Here is a 27,195-nt window from a genome sequence, read left to right on the forward strand (position 1 = left end):
TCATCATGCTAGCAAGGACTTCACACAATAGACTGGATTCAAACTATAGACCCAGAGGGGTCTAAAACACTGCAGAGAGGAATCCAGAAGCGATTCCCAGACAAGTCCTTTATGACAACAGGAAGAAAATGGTAGCCCTAGAGCACAGCAGACAGAGGAATTTAGTCCTGAAGCGAAATAAGGAGTATCTCATGGACAGGGAAGCTCTCCCACCATTTCAAATACGCTTCTCATGTAAGTTGCATGAGCAAGGGTGAGATGAGCAAACCTTCCATCAGGCATTCCATGGGAACCATGACCCTTTCCATCACAGCAGATGCCTTTGGAGTAGATGACTATTCAGGGTGCACTGAGGACCTGAAGAGACATCACCTTGCAACTACAACCTGGGAGACAGAACAACTGAGCAGGCTGAAAGAAACTGTCAGCATTGTTGTGTTCCACCACCACAGCAAGACTCAGCACTCTCTGCCTTTAAGGTCTGCCTCAACACCACATTCACTCTTTATGAAGACAGACCAGACCTCAGAAGATCCATGTCCATTACACACTGCAAACCCCACCTGGGCTTGTCCTGGGCACACAAGTCACACAAGCAGTACTTACCTGTGGGAGGAGGAGGAATGGCTGCTGGCAGTGGTTTAGTAGATGGAGCTCCGGGACCTCCCTGAGGATAACCCATGTTCATGGGGCAGTTGAAAGGTGCTGAAGAGAAGTCTAGAGGAGACTGGCTTGCCACAGGGAGAGGACAGGCTGCAGGAAGCTGAGATGATGGGGCTGAGGCTGGAGTGAAGAGGGCAGGTCTGGGTGGTGGAACACCAGGAGGTGTCATGGGCATCAACTGTCCTGGCAGAGAGGGCTGACTGGAGAAAGGAGCAGGACCAACAGGTCTGACTCCCACCGGTCCAAATGGCTGAGACTGTGACACAGCTACAGACAATAAAGGGAGGGTATCAGCATCACTTGTTTCATGTGCCAACTTCTCATGACACTATCCTTCTTGGTAATAAGCCTTCCCTTCTTCAAGCCATATCCTTTAATATTCCTGCCCCCCTAGCCCTGGCTACATCAGTGAAACTGCCACCAAGCCAGCTGTGGCTTTTCCACCCCTATCAGCACACATGCAGCAACAGTTACTACAACTAGATCTGTCAGAAGCACTGAGAAGCCTCTTAGACAGCTGACTTGTTCTTTGTCAGTACAATAGGCCTGTGAGTAAAAAACTAGAGCGGCCACCCACATTGAAGGCTTTAGTCTCAGAAAACCTAGAAATAGACACAACTATCAGACAATGCTTACCTGGCCCTGAGACAGTTGCTGGATTCAAGCCCAAGTTGTACTGTGGGTATGGGTATGTGTCTCTGGAATAGACACTTGTTTGTGGACCTGTGCTGGCCTGGGAAGGGGCAACGTGGTGAGGTGTCACAGGCATTGCTGGCACTGGCTGAGGTGTGAAGAGGGAAGGCACTGAAGGCTGAGATGGTGCTGAAGGGGCAAATGATGACGGATAGTTGGGCTGCAATCAAAAAACATAGAACTTGCAAATGGCCAACAGAGTCATATGCATACACAATACTAGCAGATGCAATTTCTATCTCTGTCACTTCTCAGGAAACAGAAGCTGCTGCTGTTTTTGGTGCCCTGGATGCACTCAATCAAAGGCCTTTCCCACCACGTAACTCATTCAATATGATGAGCACCACACTCTTTCAGAGTATTCTCCAGCTCTCAAAAGGATTAGTCCTCAGGAGCAAGTTCCCATATAATGACTTCCTGGAAGCACAACCAGGAGGAAATAATGAAGGAACAATAATGGAATAATAGAGATTGGAAGCAAAACTTTTTAAACAGTCTTCTTGTGCAAGAACTGAGATGAAGCTGTGAAGCCGTACTACACTAATTCTACTAAGATATCAGGGTAAAATGAGCATAGCAAAATGACCCCAGCCCCTTTCACCCTAAGATTTGAGATCTCAGTGGATCACTACACTTGTAACATTCTCCTCCAGGATCTGCATGTAGGACAGGGCTTTGTGAAAAGACGCCAGGCCGCTGACTTTTGGATTGCCACAGAGTTTGTGTTTGCTCCAGTGAAGGACATCAATGAGGAGTTCCTCAGTGTCTGCAGTTTATGTCATCTCATATTACTTCTTATGCCTTCCACAACCCAGTAGCCTTCCTCCCTCTTCCCAAGCCATGAATACCTGTGTTTAGGGCCTACCTTCTCTGGATGTCTGGGACCTGCTTTATGGGCTGCTCCTTCAAGGATGGAACCACTCTTGGCTGCTGTGGGTTTGATGACCCCTACATTGACACGAGCGTAGGGAAAAGGGGGTGGCTGCTGATCACCCACACTCTCTCCTTGAGCATGAAAGAGCCGGTCTCGGAGCTGTTCAATCAGGAGCTGAAACAAACTATGCTTTAGAAGAAGCACTTTGAGAGCCCCAGATGGAAAATGCTGGGGAGGCATTTAAAGCAGACCCTGACCTATAGCACAATGAATCAAACTGCAAAACTAACCATGTTCCCAACAGCCACCAGGAAAAAAATCACAACAAATGGTAAATGACAATCTGGGACATCACCTGCCATACTATCAGGCAGATGAAGTCTCCCTAATCCTTCCCCCAGTCTTTATAGTATTCCCTCCCCAATCCCTACCCACATTTAGGCACTAGATAGATTTATTTCAAACCGCCAGGTGACCTCCTCATTCCCTTCCTCTACAAGCTAGTTTCAAGAAGAGAGGCAGCTTCCCTGGCAAGCTGCTTCCCAATGTTGTTCTCCATCAACCATTTTACAGTTCTATAACTCTTTCCTTTTCCTTGAATCAAAGGCACTACAAAGAAAATGCAAATGAAGACAAAACCCATATCCTGGAATACCTTCCTCTCTTACCCTCTATTCTCAAGTTAGCATAACTAAGGTGAAACTAAGTCCTGATGCATGACAAAACCCCAGCTTTCTCTCATACAATCTCCCCCACATACTTCTCTTTCCCACAACAGCTTGCTGCTCACTCACCTCTTTAGAGCTGCTGGGTAGGTAATTCATTGCAGCTGCCAAGCATCCTTGTGATGCCAGGAGATTGGCATACTGGGTGATTCGTTCTGCCAAGACAGGGCCTGGTGCTGGTCCTGCAGTGCCTCGGAGCATCTCAATGGACCTGCTCAGCACCATCACCTTCTCTATAAGATCCTGAATAATACAGGGGGAAGGAAGAAATCAGACTACTCAGAATCTGACTGGTTTTACTGGTCTATCTCATGCTGAGACAATACCAGATAGCTCTCCCCACTTTCAGTTGACATCAGGGCCAATGTGGACAGAAGTTACTCCCCTCTGCACCAAATACTGTCACTGATGACCATTTCCTCAGATGCACTTGGAGAAAAAGAGGAACCAGGAAGCAAATCCTGACATTGCTACTTTAATAGTAAGGGAAAAAAAAGAAAATCAGAAGCCACAAGATTGTTCCAATCAATAATTTTACTAGGAAGCTTCTATTGTTACAGGCGATCAACTTGGAAGAGGAAGGCTTAAAACCATACCAAGAGAAATTCACTAGAAAAAAAAATACTACTGCTGGCAAAAGGACCAGAAGGGTTTTAGTTACTCAAAACTCCTTCAACTCCTAGGAATGAAAGCAGTGTTTACAGCTGGAGAATGATACATGCTGATATCTGGCAACTGGGAGGGGACCAGTTTCAGAAAGCACCAGGAGTGCTGAAGATGCCTTTTTTTGCTTTTACTCAGTAGTGCGATTACAAAAGAAGGGGACTCTAGCAGAGGGCATTATCTGCAGATATCCAAGTGAAAGACTTGTCTAGCTCATTCTAGCAAGTGACAGACACAACAGGGCTTAGTCACTTAGCCAGGACTGGTTGAAGTGTAACAGATTACTGAGATTAACTCAGTTGGTCAGAGCATGGTGCTGGTAATACCAAGGTTGTGGGTTCAATCCCCATATGGGCCATTCACTTAAGAATTGGACTCGATCCTTGTGGGTCCCTTCCAACTCAGAATATTCTGTGAAATAATCAATAGGAATGAAGAGAGGTAGGTAACAACATTGACTTAGAAGTCCTGATTTATCTGCAAGGTGTTACTTCCCATATGTGATCATTCTACTTGCAGTGGGAATATCATGATCCAGACTTCATTTTATTTTGCTAAGGCTGTTCTGAAGGTACAGCAAGATAACTGCAGCATTAAGTTATACATGACAAGCACAGCAGCAAATGTATCCCAGGCTACTACCAGTAAAAAAAAGGGTATAGCTCAAACTTCCCTGACCAAAAGGAAGCTCAGAGATGACATCAGTATGTAAGAGAGGCAAGTAGGCTGTAACTCCTGTCAATGGCTGGATTTACGTGCAGTGTAAACACACAAACCCTGGCAGATTCAGAGTGCAAGCCTCCTTTCAAAGTAGGCTCATAACCCAGGCTAGGAGGAGATACCTGGGTGAGTACAAACAGGTCTCCACTGTCTACTGGAAGCCAGATACCCTGATGGGAAAATGCAGACAGTTCAGGGCTACCAGACTGGCCTAAAGAGGAGTCAAACCAACATCATAGCACCTGTACCTGTAGGGCAAGTGGTGATGAAGTCTCATGGTTTTTTACCCAGCATTCCACCAGCCTCTCCACATTGCCTGATGAGATATAGCAGAGGCAGGCATCATTGGACAGGGCTGCATCTCCCTCTGACTCCAGGCGGGCACCCAGCATGTCTAGAGAGAAGAGATGCAGCCAACATTTAACACACGCCCCTTTGGAAGAGCTCATTAACCCCAGTGCTTTGAATCTGCACCTAATTAGTATCATAGAATCATTTAGATCAGGAAAGAACATTAAGGTTGAGTCTAACTATAAACCTAGCATTGCCAAGTCCCACTAAACCAAGATTTTAAGTGCCAAATATACTTGTTTAATAAATAACTCCAGGGATGGTGACTCCACCAGTTCCCTGGGCAGCCTGTCCCAATGCTTGACAACCTGTTGAGTATAGGTGGTTTTCCTAATGCCCAGTTTAAACTTCCCCTGGTGCAACTTGAGGCTGTTTCTTCCTCTCCTATCATTGCTATTTTGGAGAAGTACAACCTCCTTTTGGGTGGTTGTAGAGAGCAGTAAGGTCACTCCAATCCTCCTTTTCTCCATGCTAAACAACCCCAGTTCTCTCAGCTGCTCCTCATAAGACTTGGGATCTAGACCCTTCACCAGCTCCAATGCATAACTGTTGGATAACAGAGAAATGGGAAGGAAACCCAAAGACAACCTGAAAAAAACCTACTTTTGCACATCTGCCAATTTTTATGTCTGCCCAAACACATAAAAGAAAGAAACGACAGATTAATTCAGTGAAAAAATCCAACACTTTTTTTTTTAATTTCCAAAAGAGGTGTGGGAATTTCCAGGCAACAGTAGGGTGCTGAAACCTGTTTTAGGTGGAATGAAGCCCCACTGGACCTTTTATTGTAAATGAAATACCCTTCTCTATGGAATAAAAATCACCCTCTTCATGTCTCAGCCAAAGGATAGCAGCTATCCTGGTTTTTTTTCCATGCTACTTCTAGAGGTCACAGGAAATACCCACATACACAACTTTACACCATGATTCTCAGCTACAGTGTGCACCTATCATTCTCCTAACTCAACACACCACACTTATTTAAGTTCCAGGTAGCTGTAATGAGTAAGAAGTGCTTCCTTTTCTTAACTCTATCCACTTCTTTCTGTAAGCAGTCCAGAGGTACCCTCTGCAAGGGAAATTGTAGCAAAACATAGTACACTGCATACCACAGAGCTGAGTGTAGTCTTCGTGCTTTGAGTATGTTAACAAGATGGCCAGTGCCTCCTTCCAGCTCTGTAGATCACAAGTGCAAACAATATCTTGCCACTTCTGCTGCACAATGGAGGAAAGCAGCTGTAAGGGAAGCAGAAGGCCTGTCACTCACTGAAGAAAAAGATAAGCTGACAGTCTAAGTAACAGCTCACTTTGAAACACGCTTTCCACCATGCAGAGACTACTACACTCACTGTATATTAAGGTCCAACAATCTCAGCATCCCTACCTTAACAGTAATCGGAACCTGATGCCTCTAAGAAAAGTAAAAAAGCCCAACAAAGCACTTTAAAGAATATGGAAACAGCCACACTAGACAAGATTAAAGATCTAACACATATCTTGTTTCAGAGCAGCTGGTATCAATGACTGGAAGCACAGTGTTAAGATATCCAAACCTCTGTTACACTTCCCCATTTGTAAATTAATAAGCTAGGAACTTCCTAGTTGAGCTGTTAAGGGGCAGTATGCACCACAGGTTACAAGCATGAGAAGCTGAGACAGAAACCATTACCAAAAAAAAAGGAATAGAGAACACAGACATACTATGTAAAATTACCATAAAACTACCAAGATATTAGCATAAATGCAATAGGAGATGAAGAGATTCTGCTGACATTCTACTTCCTTCATTGAAGAGAAAGCATTTCCACATATATTCAGAGAAACATTTGGCAAGCCAGTGCACACCTTCCCCTGCTCAGTGTGTACACAAAACCATCACTCACCACGGAGAGATTTGTTTTCCGCTTGGCAAAGTAGCGCTTCTGGGTTTCCTTCAGGAGGTTATCTCCACCAGCTATGGCTAAGATGATGGCATCAGCAAAGCGCTCTGCTCGCATGCACAGCTCCACTGCACCCTCAAAATTCCCCAACAAAAGGGCTTGGCTGATGAGTCCATCTGTATCTACAGAGGTGAGAAGCAGAGTCAACCCAAGGAGTCATCACTCAGATTCATTGATGGTGCTTGTCTTAAAGAGCAGGCAGTAAAAAGCAGTAACAGCTAAAAGCCCACTTAAAAGAAAATTTGGAAACTCAAAAAAACCCACTGAATTGACTCTAGGTCTTCCATCATTTAGAAGAGTCTTCTAAATTTTTAATGGGTCTCTCATCTGGAAGAAGTATTTCTATGTTCAATGTGATATGCTGCGTAACACTTGAATGGGTCATATGTTTTAAAAGTATCCATCTGCTGGTGTGAACTAGATTCTTCCTGGTCTCTCTGAATTTTCTGGTTTTCCCTCCTCTCCCCTTTTCCTAAGAGGGCAGAAACACTCTTTATGTAACATACCTTCTGTGACAGGAATCTCCAATGTGCTCATATTCTGTGGGATGAGGTTATCAAAAAAGGCTGAAGAGGAAGAAACAGCAGCTACATCATCGCTGGAATTCATCAAAAGCTGTGCAAAAAGTGCAAGAGCTTATTTAATTCACTGCACACACATATTCTACTGAAAACAGTTTAGTGGATTACAGGGTGGGATGGGGCTGCTCTCCATTTGGTTGTGCATGCTCATATAAATCTAATTTCAATTTGGAAACTCCTGTCACTGTGCAATCAATCTGCACAGTTTCACAAGGGAAGCAGCAAGAGCAGTGCTGCAATTGGCAAAGCTTAGGAGACTGATGGTGCAAGACGTGCAATGCCAACAGCACTGCTGGGCAGCATTCATCAACTCAAGTGTCAGCCCTTGAGCAAGCTGAACTATTTTGGATGGAACAGAGACAAGAACAACAAGTAAAATCTGTAAATAACAGGTTGGATCACAGCCATGTGTGGTGCTTTACTGAAATGCAGGACACAATTGCTACTCCTAGAATATCTCAGCCAGTGTTTGAGGCTTGTGAAGGTGATTACTAATCAGAGGATATAAGTTTTAGATACCTCAGAGGAGAAAAGTTTACAGTGAACCAGGCCTTGGAAGGCATCTGAAGATGGACATCCCAAAATTATGCGAAAATACATTTCAGAGGATAGAGGTGAAAAAGAAAGAAATACCACAGCAGAAGCTTCACAGAGGAAATCCAGAACAGTAGCCTCAAGTTAAGCTGGGGTGAGGCTAATTCTACCACTGAAGAAATCAACACAGGTGAAGCAAAACTTCTTGCAGGAATAATAGCCAGGAGTCCTTCATTGCTCACTGGTTAGTTTTAAAGCCAGAAGGGAAAGTTATTATCATTTAGTCTGACCCTGTGAGGGTTTGATAGGCCTGTGAACTGCCCTCTGCAATGCCAGCATTGAGACCAACAAGCTGTGGTTGGAATTAGGCCTTCCAGTTCATTCTGCCCTCCTCTGCTCTCCCAAGCTGGCAAGATGTACAGGACATACCTGATCTGGTGCAGCATTTGTATCACCTGCCTCAGGAAGGGGCTGTTTATCTGGGATCCCATTACTCAAACATGAGGCAATCTAGAAAAGTAACAGACACACACAGAGTAAAGCAAAGTAAGCACCTGGACAGCAAAACTACCAAGAGACTGGCAAGCCCCAGACACAATTCCCCCAACTCTTTCACCTGTTTGAATACTTCCACCTCACCCTATTCCTGGCTGGCTGTCTATCACTGACTATTTATCCTTTCCAGAGCATTATCCATCAGTACTATGCCACACTGTCTCCACCTGTCACCTTCTTCCTGTTTGAAGAATCCCCTGAGACGCAGAGAGCTGAATGCTAAAAGAAGCTCTCACAACTGCACAGTTGTTGAACCATCCCCAGTGCACCAACAACTGAAACCAAGATAACTGGGCTCAAGATCCCTTTGGCTGCACCCTTACAAGTGCTGCATTTGCTTTTTAGTGGGGTATACTTCATGTGACTCCCAGCTGAAATTTCACACACTTTGGTCATTTGTGTGTTGTGAGATCACTTGCTCAGTTCCAGTAGGACCCCATAACCCTCCTGCAGCAGCTTTAGTCCTGTAAAGGTTTCTATCTATCGGAAATACCCCTTACCTTTTTTTGCAGATCCTCTTTACTGTAGCCCAGCAGCTTGAGAAGTTTAGTCCTGGACTCTTGCTCCAAATTCACCTGAGTCCCAATGGATATTAAAAAGACAAAAAATATGTAATATCATAGACATCTACACACTGATAATAGTTAGGTACTTCTGGCAGCAGCAAAGTTCAGAGCTCAGTTTATAGATAAAGATTTGAACTATGAAAAGTCCACCTAATAACTATTGTGTAAAGATGTATTAAGTTATAATTTAAGTTATAATTTAAGTTATAATCATGATAAAAGGGCAAAACTCAAGTTTGCCACAGTTACAACTGAGGTACAACTGTGTATCAAGATCACAACTGTATACATACCTAGTGTACTTGGTCATTAATTTTCTGGATAATCTAGGAATTGCCAAGCTAATCTCTTAACAAAGAAAACTGACTGATTTGAATCTGGATGAAACTGAAACAAGGTGGTTGCCTGAACTGCTAGCTGGCAGAATTGCTAGCTAATTCACAAGAATTAGTTAACTGTTACAGAAGCTCCCTGGCTGAGGATATCAGACACTCCCAAAAATTCCCACAGGCTGCACATAGCCTAATTGACAGGCACTATTTATATGCTTTAATGCATGATTTACATTCTGCAATGAGAATCTGTCTCAGTTAACTCCCGTGCTGCTTCTTCTACAGAAATGATCAAACTTACATGTGTAAAATACTTGTAAACGGTTCATTTCAGAAACTGTTCCTGCAGAAGCGGGAATGGTGCTGCAGGACACTTTTGTACAGAACCCTAGTTTGTAGTTTAAGACAATCAATTGTAATATATCCTTTATGTGCTGGAGTGGTCTCTCAGGACCACACACCAGATAGATTATAAAAAGTGACTCAAAATGACAGTTTGATGTGTCTCATTTAATGCAACTGAAGACATTGTTGCAATGGAGACCCCTTTCATCACCTAGATTAACAGCTGGCCATCCTGTTCAAGATTCCTCACACAAATATAATACTGTGGCAAATATCTCAATATTTTGCCCTCCACACAGTCTGCTACAAGTGTCTGTAAACCACTGCCAAGACTAAGCCCTGCCTCTTCAGAAGGATGACCTCTTCCTAGTACCAAACTCTCATGCTACCAAATTGTCCACAAACGCTAGTCAGTCCTCATGCCACCACAGCTCTCTCCTTTGTTCTGGGGTATCTCATTGTCCATTTGGACTTCACCTTGAAAAATAACAATGTACAGCTCCACAGGCTGCAGGCAGATATAGCTTGGCAATGTGTTGAGTTGAAAAGATCCTGTTTCAGGAAGCCCAAACAAGTCCACTGAAAAGACCATTCCTAATGAAAACCAAGATAACCTCCAAGACCTCAACTTTCAGTAGAAAAATAAGAAGTATATTCATTCAATTCCATTTTGTATTTTAAAGAACAGGAATATAAAGGGCTAGAGAGGATCATATTCCACCCCAGGACCACAGAAGAACTGACCTCTGTATTTCACCACAGCCTTCCTACCTTCAAGAAGTTCCAGAGGTTCTCATCAAATGGCAACTTGGCTGTCTGGATCTTGCCCTGGCAGTAATCAAGGAGGTTCCCTGACTGCAAGGCCATCTGCAGTTCTTTGGATCGGAGTAAAAATTCAGTTTCAGTAGTGACTTGACTGATGAATACCTGGTGTGGATAAGTCTGCTGCATTTGCTGTCCAGGAGCTTTGGTTAGACCAAAGGTAATCAGTTTTCCTCCAAACTGAGAATGACAGAAGAAGACACAGTAAGTATTCTTATAAACAAAGGTGAAAGCTACTCAGTTCTTCATTTAGCAAGACAGACCCAAGCTCCAGCAGCAATCACAAGGAACCCAAGAATTTGGTGTGCAGGGATGGTATGAGCACTGAGGGAGCTCTCATTACTAGCCCTTCAGCTGAATTCAACACTGATAAACTTGACACTTGTGCATATCCGATCAGCCTAGCCAATTGCAAGTGCCAGAGAGGCACAGAGGAAAAAGTACCCTTGAACAGAACTGTTAGTTCTTTTGTTACATGGAGAGGCAGACTGCCATGATAAAAACTATCAGGTGAAGAACAGGCGCTATACAGACAAAGGACAAGTCAAGCAACAGGCTAAAAGAATAATTCAGCCATCCAATTTAGGAGGAAAGATGTGAGGAAAATTAAATGCCTGGATAGGAACGAGACAGAGGAGAATGGGAATGCATGCCAGCCTGCAAGGACAGCTTTTACAAATTTTTCTTAGATTATATTGACTTCTACTTATAATCTCCCATTCTCTGCTACAGGACTCTCTTGTTGAAAATATATCTGAATATTGAGAGTAAACAAACTTCACTTCATGGGACACTACAATGCACCTTAAACAGGCATTAAGACAACTAACAACAGGTTCCTCCAGTCAAAGCAAAGGATTGTGTCACAAGACAACACATCTATTGCATTTTCAGCTAAGGATGCTCCATTCACTTACTGCAAATGAAACCCCCACAGGCCTGCGAATCCACTTGGGTGGTTTTTTTAACGGTGGAATCAAGGTGGTCTGAGTTACTTGCTCTGGCACCTGCAGAGGAGGAAGGCTCTGTCCTGTGCCAAAGGGATCCAGGTTGTTGAAGGAGGAAGAGATCTAGAATCAGATGGAAATAGGAAGAAAATGTAATTCAATTCCTCTCTGTATGGAGTAAGCATGAAAAATGAAGCAAGTACAGCACCTCTTTCTGGAATACCACTGAGTCCCTATACAAGAGAAATGGCATTCCAAAACAGTTCCAGCAATCGTTTCTCAAGGAAGTTTTACCCTAAGAGATTTTCAAGTAGTTTTTCCTTAGCAAGATGCAAATTTCCTAATAAAGCACTGCTAGCCCTAGCACACAGCTCAAACAGAGGAGTTGCAAAACTACTTGTTTTTTGCAAGACAATGACAACATATGGTCAAAAGTTGTCCAACTTATTTCTTGTTTTTCCCACAGAGGAATTCTGACTCCCTTTTTGTTGCTGGAATCTTTCAGTTGGGTTAGTTTCAAGGACTGTCTCAAGCTTTTTTGGCTTCAATGAGATTGAAGAAATACAACTTTCTTGTCTAGACAAGACAGTGACAAAAGTGGCCCCTGAGCCAGATTTCTTACATTTAGGGAGTCAGCGAACATACATACAATGCTGTTCACAAGCACTTTTCATTTTTAACATTGTTCGCATAGATTTTTTGTTTGCTAAAGATAATCCTGTTCAAGTTTGGACTGTAGGGAACAGCTTTATAACTCAGCTAACCAGCATGCCCAAAAGGAAGCAACATCAGGCTGATCAAGCTAAGGCTGACAAATCTTAGAATCACAAGCAATATTTTGTCTTTCTTCAGAGGAAACTAATTCCAAAGAAAGAATAGTTCTTGAGGAACAGCTTATATCCAAGAGACAAAACACCCTAAACCTTAAAGAAATAAATATACATAACCAGGTCTGCAATAGAGTTTCTGTCCTAAGACTGTTGAATTCATAAGAGAAAGACCTCTTGGTCACAAACTCCCTGTCACCATAACTGTTATTATCTCCTGCTTGTGCTCTTACTTGATATTCAATTTATTCAGGAATTATTCAACACTACTGTTCCCCAATTTTGAACAGTGGAAGTGTGATGCATACACATGAAGAATGCAGAGAAAGAAAATTCTCCATGGGTTAAATAAATCCTTAATCTCCCGCAGCTGTTGCTTGATAAAGTATTTTCTGTCTCTTGCAAATCCTATGAAACTGAACCCAGTCAGCTGTAAATGACTATATAAATAACACTTAAGCCAGTTCATATGTATTCTCTTAAAACCTGTATTGTAAGGTATTTGTTGGCTGGGACAGAGGGAGGGAATTAAAAGACTAGACACCAGATTAAAATTAAAATTTTAGACAGTAGTGACATTTAATCTGTTCAGAATTTGCTCATCTATTCATTGGCTAAGTAATGGGTTTCAGTATCAAAAATATTAACATGCTCAAAGTTGTAGTCAAAAGACTTGAGGAAAATTGATAATAGTGCTTTATAAGCCACTTTATAAAATTACCTTCTAAACTAATGAAGAATAACATATCCTATTAATTAGTATCAATGTATTTAATGTTAACCTAATAACAAGAAAAGCTTGTGTACTGCTTTATTTTTAGGCTAATAGTAATAACAATAAAATGTATCTTAACATCACAACTGCGCTCGCTCTCGGTTTTCTTTACACACCTTGTCAGAGGCAATGTGGTCTCTCTTTGGGATCTGGTGGGATTATTAAACCCTCATACAGGCAGCTTCTGGTTCCCACACCATACAGCCATAGGTCCAGGTGTGTGGGAAAGATTGCATTGCTTAAAAGTGACCCTTGTTACACACGTGTGCTTCCAGCACTCTGAGCAGTCATGAGAGAAACTGCCAGTCTGTCAAGGTCTAACACGGTCACAGGACTTTACCTTGTCAGCCTGTGTCTTCTGCTGAGCTTCTAAGTTCCCACCCATAACAGAATAAATGTTGATCCACCCATCAAAAGTGGCAGCAGAGAAGACTGAAGGATTCCTAGGACACCACTGGACATCAAAGCACCACTGACTCCGAATGGGCAACTCATACACCACCTATCACAGAAAGAGAGAAGATGGAAGCACAACACAAAGAGCCTCCTGCTTTCCCCAAATTACTTGCCCACAGCAAGCCTGTCACTTTATTTACATGTCATCATTGCATACAAATCTCTTATTTTTGCTTCTTGAAGGGTGCATTTGCAACCAAATTATAGCACCTCGAGTCCAAACAGCTGAAAGTCACAGAAAACTCACATTAAACTGGATTCTGACTGTAGAATAAAATCCAAAATTGAGAAGTCACTTTTGCTCTGCTTCCTGAGTACTACTTCATCAGAGTATTATAGCATTGTCACATTTGCTGTTAACCGAGGGAGAGACACCAGAAAACAACACAATAAAACCAGAAGTCAAGAGGCAAGAATGTGTCATGAGCAAGAACACAAACAGAAAGAATAGTGTGGAGTAACAAATGTGACAAGGAAAATAAAGAGCCTAAAGAAAAAAAAATAGAATAAGAAGAGAGGAAGGTAATAGCTGCACATGAACTATAAAGGGCATTGCAGCCAACAAGTTTATGGCTCAGCATTCAAAAAGCCAAAGTTCAATTCACAGACTTCCTGCCTGATGTTGGGCAACTCACTAACACAGCCTTGACTTTAAACCTCCCATTTGTAAAATGAACATATTTCTTCTATGGTTTACAGAAACAAAGTATAGACAATCACAGCTTCATCTTCTGTTGTAACATGATCCGTGTTTTCTGTTCGAGATAGAAGCAAATTAATAATTTGCTTATATTAAAATCTAGATTGCCAAACAGAAAAACTAACAAACAAATCCCAAGAAACCAAACATCCCCCAAAGCCAAAGAAACCAATACTTCCCTCAAACTTACGAGATCAGCCATTCTGTATAACTGTATTAATTCTTAATACTGCAAAACTTTCCAACCTTTTTTACTTGAAAATTTGCTGTTCATTGGTAACAAGTCAAAAAGAGCCCCCTAACAGTAGTTTATACACAGAAGTCTAATTTGAACTTGGACTCTGCACATCTACAGCAGCATGCAGGCCAGCCACAGTATTTTTTTAAGTTTTCCACTAAAAGACAGTGAAAATATTTTTGTAAAAATTAGACATCAGGAACGTTTCAGAGTCTGAATCTCTTCTAACCACTAGAGATCTAGACAAAGTGAGCATCAAATCACATGAAACTACAAAAGCAGCATTGCATGCATTTTAGGAAAACAGATTCATTTTTTTCCTTGTCTCCAAGGCAAAAGTGGCCAGTGAGTGATATTGTCCCATGAAATTAATCTACCCCGGGGCTCCCATCTGGACTTTGCTCAGTATTGTTAGAACACTTTCCCCATGCTATCATCAAGATCAATGTCCAAAGTTCAGTTTTATCCAGGATCTCCACATTGAATGAATGGGTGTGCATAAATAAAATTATAAATAGCCCCACTTTAATTCAGGTGATACCTAAATATACCAAGTATGGTAATTCTGAGATACATGACTAGATAAGCACATACATATGAAACCATTTTGCTATAAAGTTTACATGCATTGTTTAACTACACTGTTCCCTTCTCAGTAACCCTCTCCAACATGTGCTCCTTGGTCTCCTTCAAATTCCTTCCCAAATAAACTTACTATTCTAGGAGGAGGAAAAAGAAACACATGGAAAGAGAGAACTCTAAAGTGTTAGCATAGCAAGAGTAATCATAAGTAATTGAAACTAAATTTTAAGTTAAAGTTTTCTTCCCTCTCTGATCTCTGGACAAAGATGTATCTATTTCAGTCTGGATATGGACCACACTCGTTCACTTCAGAAAGAGTGCATAAGACATGCTTGAGGGAATTACATTGGCACTCCACAAGGATAAAGGGAAGGACACACACACAGCAAAGCACACAGTATAAAGCAGACCCTGTGTACTGATAGCTGTGGTAACGTACCTCTCCCATACTTGGGTTCCAGCACAAGATTCGGTTGTCTTTGGCACTACTCAACAGCAGTTCAGGGTCAGCCTGGCACCAAGAAACAGAGAGAACTCCCCTAAAATAGATCAGAAAGAAATCAGTCATATTTCCTGTACAGTTTGTTCTGCCATCCAGTCGCTAAGAAAGCACCATGCACCAGCACCTTGGCTCAGAAATGCAAGTTCTCATCTCTACCTTCAATCAGATTCATCTGGGAAAGAAAGCAGGCCCAGGAGAAAATCAGAGTTCCCCTAAGTCCAGTCTCCCAGCTGTCTGCCTTGAAAAGATGTAACACGACATGCAAGTCCTCACCTGGTGTGCCCTTCCAGCTGGCTAAGAGGAGAGGTAGCAAAGCGTAAGTCCCATATTTGGATCACTGGCAAACGGTCATCCTCAGAGGAAAGGATTAGCTGGGTTGCAACTTCTGGATGCCAGGCCATTCCTGAGCAATGCATCTAGGGACAAAAATAGCACAGGCTGAAAATTCAGCAATGCAAGTTGGCAACAGCACAAATGGGCCAAAGCCATGCCATTCTGTACTGAACTCGCCTAGAATGCTTGACATAAACCAAGTCTAGTAATGTCTTGCTCCAGGCAGCAAGCATTTCTACCATCTCTTCACAGCAAAACCAACCCCACTAACCACATAGAAATCAAAGCCTAAAGCTGACCTAGGAAGAAAGCTGGGAGGCTTTTCATAAATGAGTTGCAAACACAGAAAGTGAATGCAAGAGTGCATGAATTTTAAGAACACTAAGAGGCCTTGTTTCCCCATTTCATTCAGGAAAAAGGAAAAAGAGGTGCCTTGATGCTACATCTCCAAGAGAACAAGTTCCAACACCTCCTAGAATAAAACCACTTGTCCCAAGAGTCTGTGCCACTATGTAGTCCCATGTGGCACGTTGTAAGCTAGATAGAGATGCAACCTTTTCTCCACTCACTCTGTTGCTGTGGTCACTGACTTTGATGATGGGCTCATTCTTCCTGAGGTCCCAGACCACAGCCTTGCCGCTGGGGTGAGCGGAGGACAGGATATGCTGCACCTGCCGATTCCAAGACACCACACTGATGTCTTCATGCGGCTGCCAAGACAGGAAAGGCCACACATCCATTATTCCCAAGGTGAGGGAACACTCACAGGAGTCTGTCAATAGTTTAACTGAAGGATTAGGGACTTGATGATACATAGATTCCTCTCTTCAGCTGCTGATCAACTAACTGGAAATACCAGCAGCACTAAAAAAAGACTAGGGAAAGTCCTTTACTCAGAGTACAGTGGAAACTAAAATTCTATAGGGGAATGTCACCTGGAAAAGTACCTCTGCATTTGATGAACAGGCACTGGATTCTACATTGGCCAAATGTGTTATAAATCACTCCAGATAGAACTGCAGCAAAGCACACATATATGTTTCTACCCCAACTTCTCAGATGAACTTAAATGGAAAGATGACCTTGTGCAACATTTCAGGAGTGCACTGAAATGGAAAACAATGAAGTATTCATGCCTAATTGCTGATATTGTATCTACTGCAATGCAGGAGATAGGCAAGGAAACAAACAGGAGACTTACTGGAGGAAAAACCTGGACTGCTTTTACTGAAGTTTACTATGATTTTTCTACTTTCAGGAGTTGATTGCCCTGAATAATACAATAAGCATCAGAAGATCAGAAACTTCTTCCTCTTCAAACTCAGGAAATATTATCTGGGAGCAATAGACAAGATGCATTTAATGGCTCACTGGCTCTGCTAGGGATATGACTTTCATGAGATATGAAAAGCCTCAGCTGAAGCCTGAAATAAATTCATTCCTCAGAGAAGGTCCAATAAACCTTCTTAATCCATCACACATGCCCCAGCTGGATCACAAGATAAACTGGTCAGTTACTTGATTCAAATCCACAAAGAGCTTACCCATCCATGCAAAGTGCATCCTTCCAGAGCTTGCCAGTCTACCTCCCCTCCCTTTACAACACTTCTTCCACCCCCAAGAATGAAATCAATCAGTCTCTTCTGATTCATCTCTCTCCTGACAGACTTCAAAGTCATCCCCTTTCACAGACTGACTGACTAGGCTAGGATTCTCCACACATATCTGTTTGTCTCGCCTACTGAGATACAAAACTGCACAAGTATTGCCCAGAGGAAAACTCATTTACCTGTGATTTAGTCCCCGGAGTCATAGGCACACTGAAATTATTCAAGTCCCAGATGAAAATTTCAGAATCATTGGCTCCAGAAGCCAAGAGATTATTCTGTAGGGAAAAAAAGGAAATGCTCAGTTGCGATTCCTGCTCACAGATTTCTTAAAAATAAATGGAAGCAAAAACCCCAAAATCTTCTATAGTGAGATGAGAGCTGTATTTCACAGCCACTGGCATGCATAAAGATACTAACTGGATTATAAACCAAGCACATCTCTGGCCTCCGTGCCATCCACTGCAGCATAGTACAGACACATTAAAAAAATGGCTGCTGTTAATCACGATGCAATTCTGCCACAAGCCTTGAAGCCACCGTCTCTGGCCAGCTGAGCCTTTGCCTGGCATCAAGGACATTTCTTCTGAGAAGATGCAAGTTTCTCACAACTGACTGCAGACAACTTTCCATTTGCCTTTGCGCTACCACAAGAAACATGTTCTGTTCACTCCTCATTTATGTTGCAGTCCTTTCAAATGTGATCAGAGCCCCACTGAATTAAACACCAACTGAACAAATAAAAAAATAAAAGTTTTTATTTTGAAAGGACAATGGTTTGACATGTAACAATATTACAAGACATGTTTTTATAGAGAGGTATGTGATTTGAACAAGATCACAGGAGAATTCAGAGGCAAAGCTGTGAAAAGAACCCAAATCTGAGTCTCAAACCAGTCTTGTGTGACAACTACTGTGCCTCTTAAGTTAAAACTTGTCCCTTCACTTTATGAATCTATACACAAAGGAACATATTTTCTAACATGGAGATTCACTTTCCTTTGGTATCTTTATGTTACACACCTGGAAAGGGTTGAAGTCAAGAGCTCGAACAGGCCCTGAGTGCTTCTCTGCCTGCGCAATGACGGGGTCGCCCTTGGAAGCCAGGACGCGGTGCACGCTGTACATGGTCAGCACTCCGTTATCCCCCCCACCAATGAGCACTCCAGAGGACTCTGCAGACCCATTGCCAAAGTTCCCCCAGATCAGCTTGTGAAACCTAAAACAAGAAGAAAATAAAGCTGGCATAGGCCATGATGTTCGGTGGAAATCAAGACACCCTCTTCATTACCAAAACTCACATCCCTGTTTCAACCTATCAAACATATCCATTGCACTTTAAACAATCATCTCCCTTTTAAGAGGACTGCGGCTCTTGCATGCAAAAAAAGAAATAAGCTTCCTTCCAATGACTTTTCAATGAAATTTAAAAGGGAAGAGCTTGTCTCCAATTTTTCGGCTGTTTTGTTGGTTGTTTAAAACTTTTAGGACCTCACATGGGATTTGGTGAGTACAATCCTCTAGCCTACACTTTACTGAAAATTAGTTAAGAGATCTATGTGCCTTCATTTGCAGACCTGTTATCTAAAAAATATGTTTACACCATTTAAAATCTGCTAGTTAGAAATCCAGGCTGTGTTTCACAAGGGGCAGACATCACCTACACTGATAAGCCTAAGAAATCATCTTGCTTTAAAGAGCTGGAAAGTAAGTTTCACTCTCTCAATAGTCTCTTCAGGGCAAATTGTTAGCCCCAGCAAATTCACACTATACATAATGTCTCTACTGACTGACTACCACACAAGTAATTTCAGACTTCTCTAATAGTCTACCTGCTCTACTTTTATAACCAATATGATCTCTATCAAAAAAAATGTTCTGTTTTTGAAGAGAGGTCAGTTAACTCAAAACATCACTTTATATGCTGTAAACATTCTCCTGCTCTCCTTTCTCACACCAGAAAACCTTTTTCATTTTCATTGATTGATACATCAGTATGAACCTCTAGTACCTGTTTGAGGCAGGAAGTGCTCCTTTCTGCTTCATATCCAGGGAGGGATCCCTGAAGTCAGCCTCAAATATTTCCAAGGTGGCATTTGTACTGAAGGACGCATCCAGTTGTTGGGCAGATGTTCCTAGTACAAGAAATACAAGAGCAATGCAAGTGGACATTTTTATCAAAAGCACAACATACAAAAAGAGTAAGGCACTGAAAACCTATTCTTCATAGTCAACACAACCTTGCTGTTGTAACAGTTCAAAAGAGGACATGTTTGAACACCTCAGAAAAAAGAATCAACAATTATGACAAACTTTGAAAGAAATTAAAAGTTCTTCAGGAACTTGATCACCAAAGTTACTGTTACACAGATAACTTTCTTTCTTGGGATAGGTGCAACTCATGCACCTTCCTCCAAGTAACTATGGCTTTTGATATTAATTCTTCTCTAAATTACAAAGGCACTGACATAACGAAATCCAGCTACAGTTACAATCCCAAGTATTCTGCATACTGCTCCTCAATCATGACATGTCTTAATCAGACCTTGTAAAGCTACTCTACAGACTAAGTTCTTCAGCTGTAACCTACTAAACATGCCTCAACAACCCACAGACACTAGCAGTCACAAACTGGTAGGTTCCTTCTTTCTCCTTATTCATATGGAATAAAAGCTACAGGTTGATTTAACATTGCCTAGTGGGACACTGCCAGGCAAACTGTCCCCCAGTTACCACAGGGATGCTTACAGCATAGAAAGTGCCCAAAGGACTATTAAAAAGCAGTACAATTTATGAAACCACACAGCTTCTGATCTAAAGCAAACTGAAGCCAAGACCTTTGGTTCAATCAAAACCCTGGCCTTGTTGTCTGCAAACTTCCCCAATGTAAATCCTTCCCAGAGGCTGCAGCTCTTCACAGAGGATCCAGTGTGGGTCCCCTCCATGGGGGGGTCTTTCAGAACAGATTGCTCCAACCTCAGTTCCCCATAGGGTCACGAGTCCTGCCAGCAAACCTGTTCCAGCATGGGCTCCTCTCTCCATGGGGCCACAGGCCCTACCAAGAACCTGCTCCAGAGTGGGCTTTCCACAGGGCCACAGCATCCTTTGGCATCCACCTGCTCCAGCATGGTGGATTGTAGCTGGGTATCTGTTCCACCACAGACCTCCATGGGCTGTGGGAGCGAGAGCCTGCCTCACTAAGGTCTTCACCAGGGGCTGCAGGGGAATCTCTGCTCTGGCACCTGACACACCTCCAGCCCATCCTTCTGCATGGAACTCAGTGACTGACTGCAGCATTGTTTCTCTCCCATATTCTCACTCCTCTCTTGTGCTTCAGTTACACATGGCATTTTTTCTCCCTCTTGTTAACAATGTTACCCCAGAGGCACTCCCTCTGCCAGGCTCGCCCTGGGACAGGGATGGGTCCATCTGGAAGGTGGCTGGCACCAGTGCCAGCAGGCACAGCAGGAGCTCCTGGCAGCTTCTTACAGGAGCCACCCCAGCTACCAAAGCCTTACCATGCAAACCCAACAAAACCACCAGAGCTGTCAGCTCCACAGACAAACTTGCCTGCTGCCAACTCAGTGAATAGTCTCACTTTTTGTTTCAGGAAATAAAATTACTATAAGAATAGTGATTAATTAATAAAATCAACAAAATAAAATTTAAGGTTTTACAAAAGTACCGAAAATAGAATGTTAACCAAAACAGGCAACTTTACAGATAAGAGGTTTATAGTATTTGATTGTCAAGCTACATGATTATGACTGAAGACAGAGAAGTACAAGTGACCTTAAACAAACATTACTTGAATTAACTTTTTCCCCCACAGGCATAGGACATGTGTAATGCAGAACATCAAGCAGTGTTGGAGTCTTAATTAGAAATCAAAAAAAAATCATGTATTCAACCTTTGAAAAATCACTCACATTTAAAATGTCAAAGTTGGTCACAGAAGTAATTCTCTACCAGTTACTTTAAACATAAAAGCTGTAGTGTTTTTGGTATATTGGTTGTAAGTTTTCCAGGGACTATCAAGGTGGAAACTGTTGAAAGCTAAAACCCATACAACCCTACATAATATTTTTCTGTGATTCATACTCTAATATTCACAAATTGTGAAGAACTTTACCTGTTGCTAGGTAAATAGGGTGGTTGTTTGCTGGACTCCATGCCTGCACAGCTGTTCGCTCAATTTCTTTTAGCTTCATTTTCTAGACTCTGAAAGAAATTTCACACAGAGTTTAGAACAGAGAGACACAGTTGATGTGAAAATATTCACATCAGAAACATGATGAGAACACCCTGCTCTCAAAACAGTGAAGTTAATTGCTACTTCCTGAGGCAGTGAATACGGGAATAAATCAGGATATTTGACAATTCATTAAACCTGCCCCAACCCCCCCCGCAAAATCCCACTGTCTGACCCCAGATTTTCTTTCATATATAGCTCTCTTTTTGATATGTCCCAATTACAGGAGAGTTTCAGAAAAAAAAGAAGGGGGTCTAAATTAACATACTCAAGTCTTCACTGCAGGCTGGCTTAAATCAGCTGCAGAAATTAATTTAAACAAATGTATTTTGATCTAGCACTAGTTGCTCTCTCCAAACAAGCTAATGTCAGTATATACATAAGCAAAAAGGGAGCAGAAGGAATCTCAGGGCAGGCTAAATTCCAAGCAGAAAAGTGACGTGGCAACAGAAAACAAAGTGCAATGCTATCGTGTGCCAATTCAGTTCATGTACTTTGTTCTTGCTCCTCCAAAAAGCAAAAGGAAAAAAAAATCATTTGACTCTCTCTTTGAGCTAGGAAATGGCAGAAGGTGAGAAGAAGTAATCCACAAGTAACTACTGGGTTTCAATCTCAGCACTGATAGCAACTCTTTATTTACTCAGGATAGATTGAGCGACACCTGTAAAACGGGAACCAAATTTCCCCATGTCTCTGGAGAAAGATTAGTTGGGCAACAATGTAGCAGGTTAATTGAAAATCAAACATCAACAGCAGGCAGGTAGCAGGGTGCAAAACTGAATATAAAGACAACTGAATACAATACAAATAATTATTGTTCTGAGTAGGATCCCATTCTTACTAAGGAGGAAGCACCCTGCACTCCATTCCTGACCACAAACAGGCCTTCTAAACATCATAAATGATGTGTGCACATTCACAGGTTAGTGGGGTCACTCTCATGAGCACTGCCTAAACTTTTCAAGCTCGGATGCACTGCAGTCTTTTAACTTCAGCTAAACAGAACTGTATGCTTAGATGATATCATGCTGAATAAAGTAAAACTGTCAGCAGGCAGCACAGCAAAACCCTCTGCATCTTGTCAGTTTGCTGTGACTAACCTCTCCTGGTTCCTTGACACTGTTTGTGTAAACCACAACCTGCATCACATGGCTCTCTGTTCAGATGCAGAGCTTATGAGAAACTGTGGTCTCCCGGGGCCCGCACAAGGGGGAAGTTTGGTCAGCATTTCTTCTTGGGCTTGGACCTCCCAGCTAATAATTCTACACCTCTTTTTAGGGTTTCTTCTGCCTCAGGAGTCAGAAGTTAAGGACATCCTCTCTTTTTCTCTGTCTCTCCCATGCACTATTAGGATATGCTGATTGACTAGAATCTATTTAATGTTTTTTAGCATTAGTCTGCAGCAGTATCTCCCAAAGCTCACACTGCCAACTGCTATTTGCACATTAAGCTTATCCCAACTTAGGTGAGGCCCAACAGAATCTGAACAGAACTCTTGTACAATTAAAAAAAGTGCAACTATTTCTTCGTGCCCCCTATGAATAGAGGTGGAAAGGTCATCTCCTCATTACCATAACAAATCTCTAAAGCTTCCTTTCCAATCTTCCAGCACACACTTTGTGGGGTACTCATTAAGGGTCTACCACACTCTCTTTGTGGTGCATCTCTCAAGATGTTCCAGTACCTACTCATGTCTCCCATACTACTGCAGAAACCCTGCCCAGGTCTTCTCCGTTCATTGGCAGAGGCGAGTGAAAATATCCACAGTACTTAGGTGAATCTTCTAGCAACAGTCTATTGCACAAGGCTCTAGCTCACACCACCACTATGGGGGACAGGACAGCTGGTGTGCACCTTACAAGTCCCTTTCTTGCCTCTTCCTCCTCCAGTTACAATCTACCAGTTGTAGGAGCTGGCTGTACACTCAGGCCTCACTGCTTCTTGGCTTTTGAGAAGGCAACTTCCCTGTGAACATTAATAGACAATGGCCAAGAGACCTCTTCCCTACAGGAAATTAACTGGTGAGGAATCAGTGAAGAATACAACTATCACAAACTTAGGTGGGTAAATGGTACAAGCTCCCCCTCATTACCTCTGTGCTGGACCAACTACACTGCTGAAATAATTTACGTTTAATGTGCAAATAAAGATAAGCTGCAAAAATTGTGCAGAACAGTATTGATCAATTGTTTGGCTTTTCTTGTCAATAGAGCGTTTTACATAAGAAAGTCAATTACTGCATCATTAGTGTTCTCTTTTCACAAACTTAAGTCAGGACAGAATGTGAAGGTAAAGTGTCTTGGTCATGGTAACCCACCCAAATGGAGGAAAGCAAACAACACTCCATTTAGAGTGGCTCAATGCCAACAGAACAACTGCAGAAGTGCTGGATCATAGGTACTGAAGAGGTTCACTGTGTCTCTGGCCCTAAAGGCAAACCAGCAGTGGTTCCACAGACTTGAGGAGGCCCCCAGAGGATGCATAAGAAGCTAAAAGATCACAGTATCACACTGTCTCTTAGGAACGTCTGAGCAGTTCAGCTCCACTGCAGCTGAGGATCTGCAGAGATACAGCAGCACCCCCTCCTTAAGTCAGTGAGCTCTGAGTTTCAAAGGGGAAAAAAAAGCCTGATTAAGTGAGCCTTCTATACACTATCTGTACCCAGGAGAGGACTCATAATTCTTAAAGAAGGAAAAAAACTCTTCTTTAGCAAACTCTTCTGGCTCCCTGAGAAAAATTTGCAAGAATTTAACTCTCCCACAGTAAAATTTTTAGGGAGAGGTTGCCACCTGCTGTCATCTCTCAAAATAGCATCTAAGACTTCCAAGAAAGCTCATGCTTTTCTCAGGACTTCTAATTAATTAATCATGACAATTCCTCACCCTTCCTCTACAGATCTAATATATGAATGATTCTCAGCCCCAAAGGGAGTGGACAGAAGCAGCAATTCCCCACAGCTTTCCTCAGACATGACTTCCTGCACAGACCTTAAAGGGTAACAAAGCAAAACCTGACAGGTCAGAGCACACCTCACCACTGAGAAATAGAGAGCATGCTGCTAAACAGTGAGCATTCCCAAATTACATTAGACCATGCAAACAATGCTGTCAGAGGCAAAAATTTCTCACCTTTGCTAACCTGAAATACTTATGGCTTTACAGTACACTATAATAAGACCATGGTTGTTGTTGTATGAATTAATTGACCCTCAAAGCTGTCATAATAATTATCCCTGATAGCACCCTAGCGAGGCGCTCTCTCTTCTGCACCACCCCAATACTGTCAATCAGAAATCCCCTCCCACTGACTTTCCCAGTCCTCCTCCTGCCACTGGGCACCCAACCATTCCCCTCTGTTCCTACTGATATTGGACTTCCAGCACTGCGCACAAAGGACCTGACAGGCTGAACTCCCCACACTTAGCTAAAAAGTGAAACTTGGGCAGAACAAGATTTGTCCAAGGTCACCCGGGTGACAAGTAGACACCCTAAAACCTGTAAAACATCCCCCAGCCATGACACAATGGTTAAGACACAAACTGTCGCTAGAGTTTCCACATCCCAGCATTGATTTAAAATCTCTGTACTGCCCCTTTTCCCTTAGCACTGTCCTGACATGACACGCTCCTTCCACAGCTCCCCAGCTCCCCACAGCCAGACTGTTCTCGTATGTGCTTATTATAAACCCCGATTACAGAAGGCAGAGACACACTCAGCTAATCTCAGCTAATCACTGGTGTGTGCAAGGTGGGGTTGTTGCAGGGCAGGGCTCAGCACATTCCTCCATGACAGCTCCAATGGTATTTAAAGAAACTTCTTGTGCTCTGCGCAGTTTCAGAAGCTGTTGCCCATTGCACGGCGCTGACACACGTCCCAAGTGTGCTTGTCTGCACAACAGCATTACTCCGTGGGATGGTGAAAAAGAGCAGGGGTCTAGGAGGAAAGCATTGACCTCGGACACTGTGTCACACACAGGCTCCGGGCTACGCCAGAGGCCTCTCCGCGGCCCAGGTCACACGGCTGAGATCCCCGGCCGCTCCCCGCCCGCCGCCAGCCGGCGGAGGAGAGACAGGAGACAGGAGCCGAGGCTCCCGGGACAAGGACGGGGCCACGGGACCTGGGAGCGGAGTCTCGACAGAGGCGGGCAGGGCAGCACAGCAGCCCTGGGCTGGGGGGACAGGGGCGCGGCGGGGCAGGGCCAGCCCCGGCTCGGTGTCCGAAGGGCGCGGCCTGGCCGGGCCGGGTCGGGGGGCGGGCGGCCCTTACCGGCTGGCTGCCCTTACCGGCTGGCTGCGTGCTTCCCGCGCCGCTCGCTCCCGCAGCCCGGCGCTCCGACGGTGGCCGCGGGGAGCCCAGAGCGCCGCCCGCCCCGCCCCGCCGCGCCTGCGCGGGGCCGGCCCCGGAACACGGCCCGGCCCGCCGCCCCGCAGCAGCGGCCGGGCCCGACACCCCCGGGCTCCTTCCCCCTCATTAGGATACCTGAATCGGCTCCATCCGTCGGTACCGGATGGTGCAGCCGGAGGCCAAGGACACCACTGCTGGACCGCGGTGGTCTAACCGCAGCAGGGCCTGCCATACGGCTCATATGCGGCTGCCATACCCCCTCAGAACTTTGCCTTAGCTATACATGTAACGCATCCTGAGCGTGTGCAGAAAGGAAAGGAATGTATTTTTCTAAAAGTATTTTAATTGCCAGGAAACAATATGCAGAAGGACCCAGGCCTTCTTCCCGTACGTCTCTCCTGCTTTAAGAAAAAAATTACCTACATTACAAACTCCATTTTTTAGGATTTCTGAGCCATATCTGCCCAACCCATTATGCCATCCCCATGGATGAAAACCATAATTAAGCTACTGTTTAGAACAAACTGGGATTGGAAGCCCCCAAAGCGGGCAGCAGCAAACAGCGCTGGAATGCTGCACAATGAGCTGGATGGGCCTAGCCCTGCCTCAATACAAGTGCTACACTATCACACACACCAAAGCTCCCATTACTGCTCTGATCACCTTCATTTTACTTAAGACTCTTACAGCTCTCATAACATTTTATACAGTGCTGCATGTAAGTGCTGTGGAATGGTAATTCTCGACTCAAGTATCCCTAAGGAGTGTTTTGCCCTGCAAAACAGAATTCAGTTTTAAGGTCCCATAGCTCATAAAAAAACACTTGAACGCCCTTCTGAGATAAAACATCATTGACTATAATTTAAAAGCAAGCATTTCTGTAATGAGAAGGTGACAGCTAACAAAATCTATGAGGAATGTTGATTGTTCAGCACCTCCAAAGGAGTTACAAATATTTAGGTGCAAATAAAACTATGTCCTAGCATTCAATCCTATCCTTCCTTTAACATATATCCTTAAAAAAACCCTTACAAAAAAACCTAGCTAACAGTCTCTTTAGAATTTGGGGTTTAAAATCTGTACAGATGGAAAAACTGTGAATCACTGTCTTTATATACCTGCTTCTCTTAAAGCACAAAACTACAAGTTGTGACAGGGTACTGAGAGCAGGGCACAGCACCCAGTTTATAGGAAGCACCTAGAGCGGACCAAGCCTTCAGCCTTCTGTGATCACCCACTCCTGCAACTAAACAGTGGGGTTAAGGCATA

General features: G+C 43.3%; 1 protein-coding gene across 2 annotated transcripts in view; it reads right to left on the reverse strand.

Moving 5' to 3' along the window:
• SEC31B (SEC31 homolog B, COPII coat complex component) overlaps nucleotides 1-25,949 on the reverse strand; it is a 35,108-nt gene extending 9,159 nt beyond the window's left edge. For both annotated transcript variants that reach the window (XM_066554454.1, XM_066554453.1), the window contains exons 1-21: nucleotides 25,866-25,949; nucleotides 21,464-21,552; nucleotides 19,343-19,466; nucleotides 18,355-18,550; nucleotides 17,514-17,609; nucleotides 16,294-16,434; nucleotides 15,665-15,807; nucleotides 15,329-15,428; nucleotides 13,254-13,415; nucleotides 11,282-11,434; nucleotides 10,314-10,544; nucleotides 8,800-8,874; nucleotides 8,174-8,254; nucleotides 7,136-7,244; nucleotides 6,573-6,751; nucleotides 5,799-5,925; nucleotides 4,587-4,732; nucleotides 3,025-3,198; nucleotides 2,222-2,404; nucleotides 1,300-1,516; nucleotides 607-930 (exon numbers count right to left, since the gene is read on the reverse strand). In XM_066554454.1, the coding sequence (XP_066410551.1) occupies nucleotides 607-930; nucleotides 1,300-1,516; nucleotides 2,222-2,404; nucleotides 3,025-3,198; nucleotides 4,587-4,732; nucleotides 5,799-5,925; nucleotides 6,573-6,751; nucleotides 7,136-7,244; nucleotides 8,174-8,254; nucleotides 8,800-8,874; nucleotides 10,314-10,544; nucleotides 11,282-11,434; nucleotides 13,254-13,415; nucleotides 15,329-15,428; nucleotides 15,665-15,807; nucleotides 16,294-16,434; nucleotides 17,514-17,609; nucleotides 18,355-18,550; nucleotides 19,343-19,466; nucleotides 21,464-21,542 (3,040 nt within the window). In that variant the 5' untranslated portion in view covers nucleotides 21,543-21,552; nucleotides 25,866-25,949. The remainder of the gene's footprint in view (nucleotides 1-606; nucleotides 931-1,299; nucleotides 1,517-2,221; nucleotides 2,405-3,024; nucleotides 3,199-4,586; nucleotides 4,733-5,798; nucleotides 5,926-6,572; nucleotides 6,752-7,135; nucleotides 7,245-8,173; nucleotides 8,255-8,799; nucleotides 8,875-10,313; nucleotides 10,545-11,281; nucleotides 11,435-13,253; nucleotides 13,416-15,328; nucleotides 15,429-15,664; nucleotides 15,808-16,293; nucleotides 16,435-17,513; nucleotides 17,610-18,354; nucleotides 18,551-19,342; nucleotides 19,467-21,463; nucleotides 21,553-25,865) is intronic.
• Between the last annotated feature and the right edge of the window lie 1,246 nt (nucleotides 25,950-27,195).

This window comes from Molothrus aeneus, chromosome 8 (genome assembly GCF_037042795.1).
Source record: "Molothrus aeneus isolate 106 chromosome 8, BPBGC_Maene_1.0, whole genome shotgun sequence".
NCBI lineage: Eukaryota > Metazoa > Chordata > Aves > Passeriformes > Icteridae > Molothrus > Molothrus aeneus.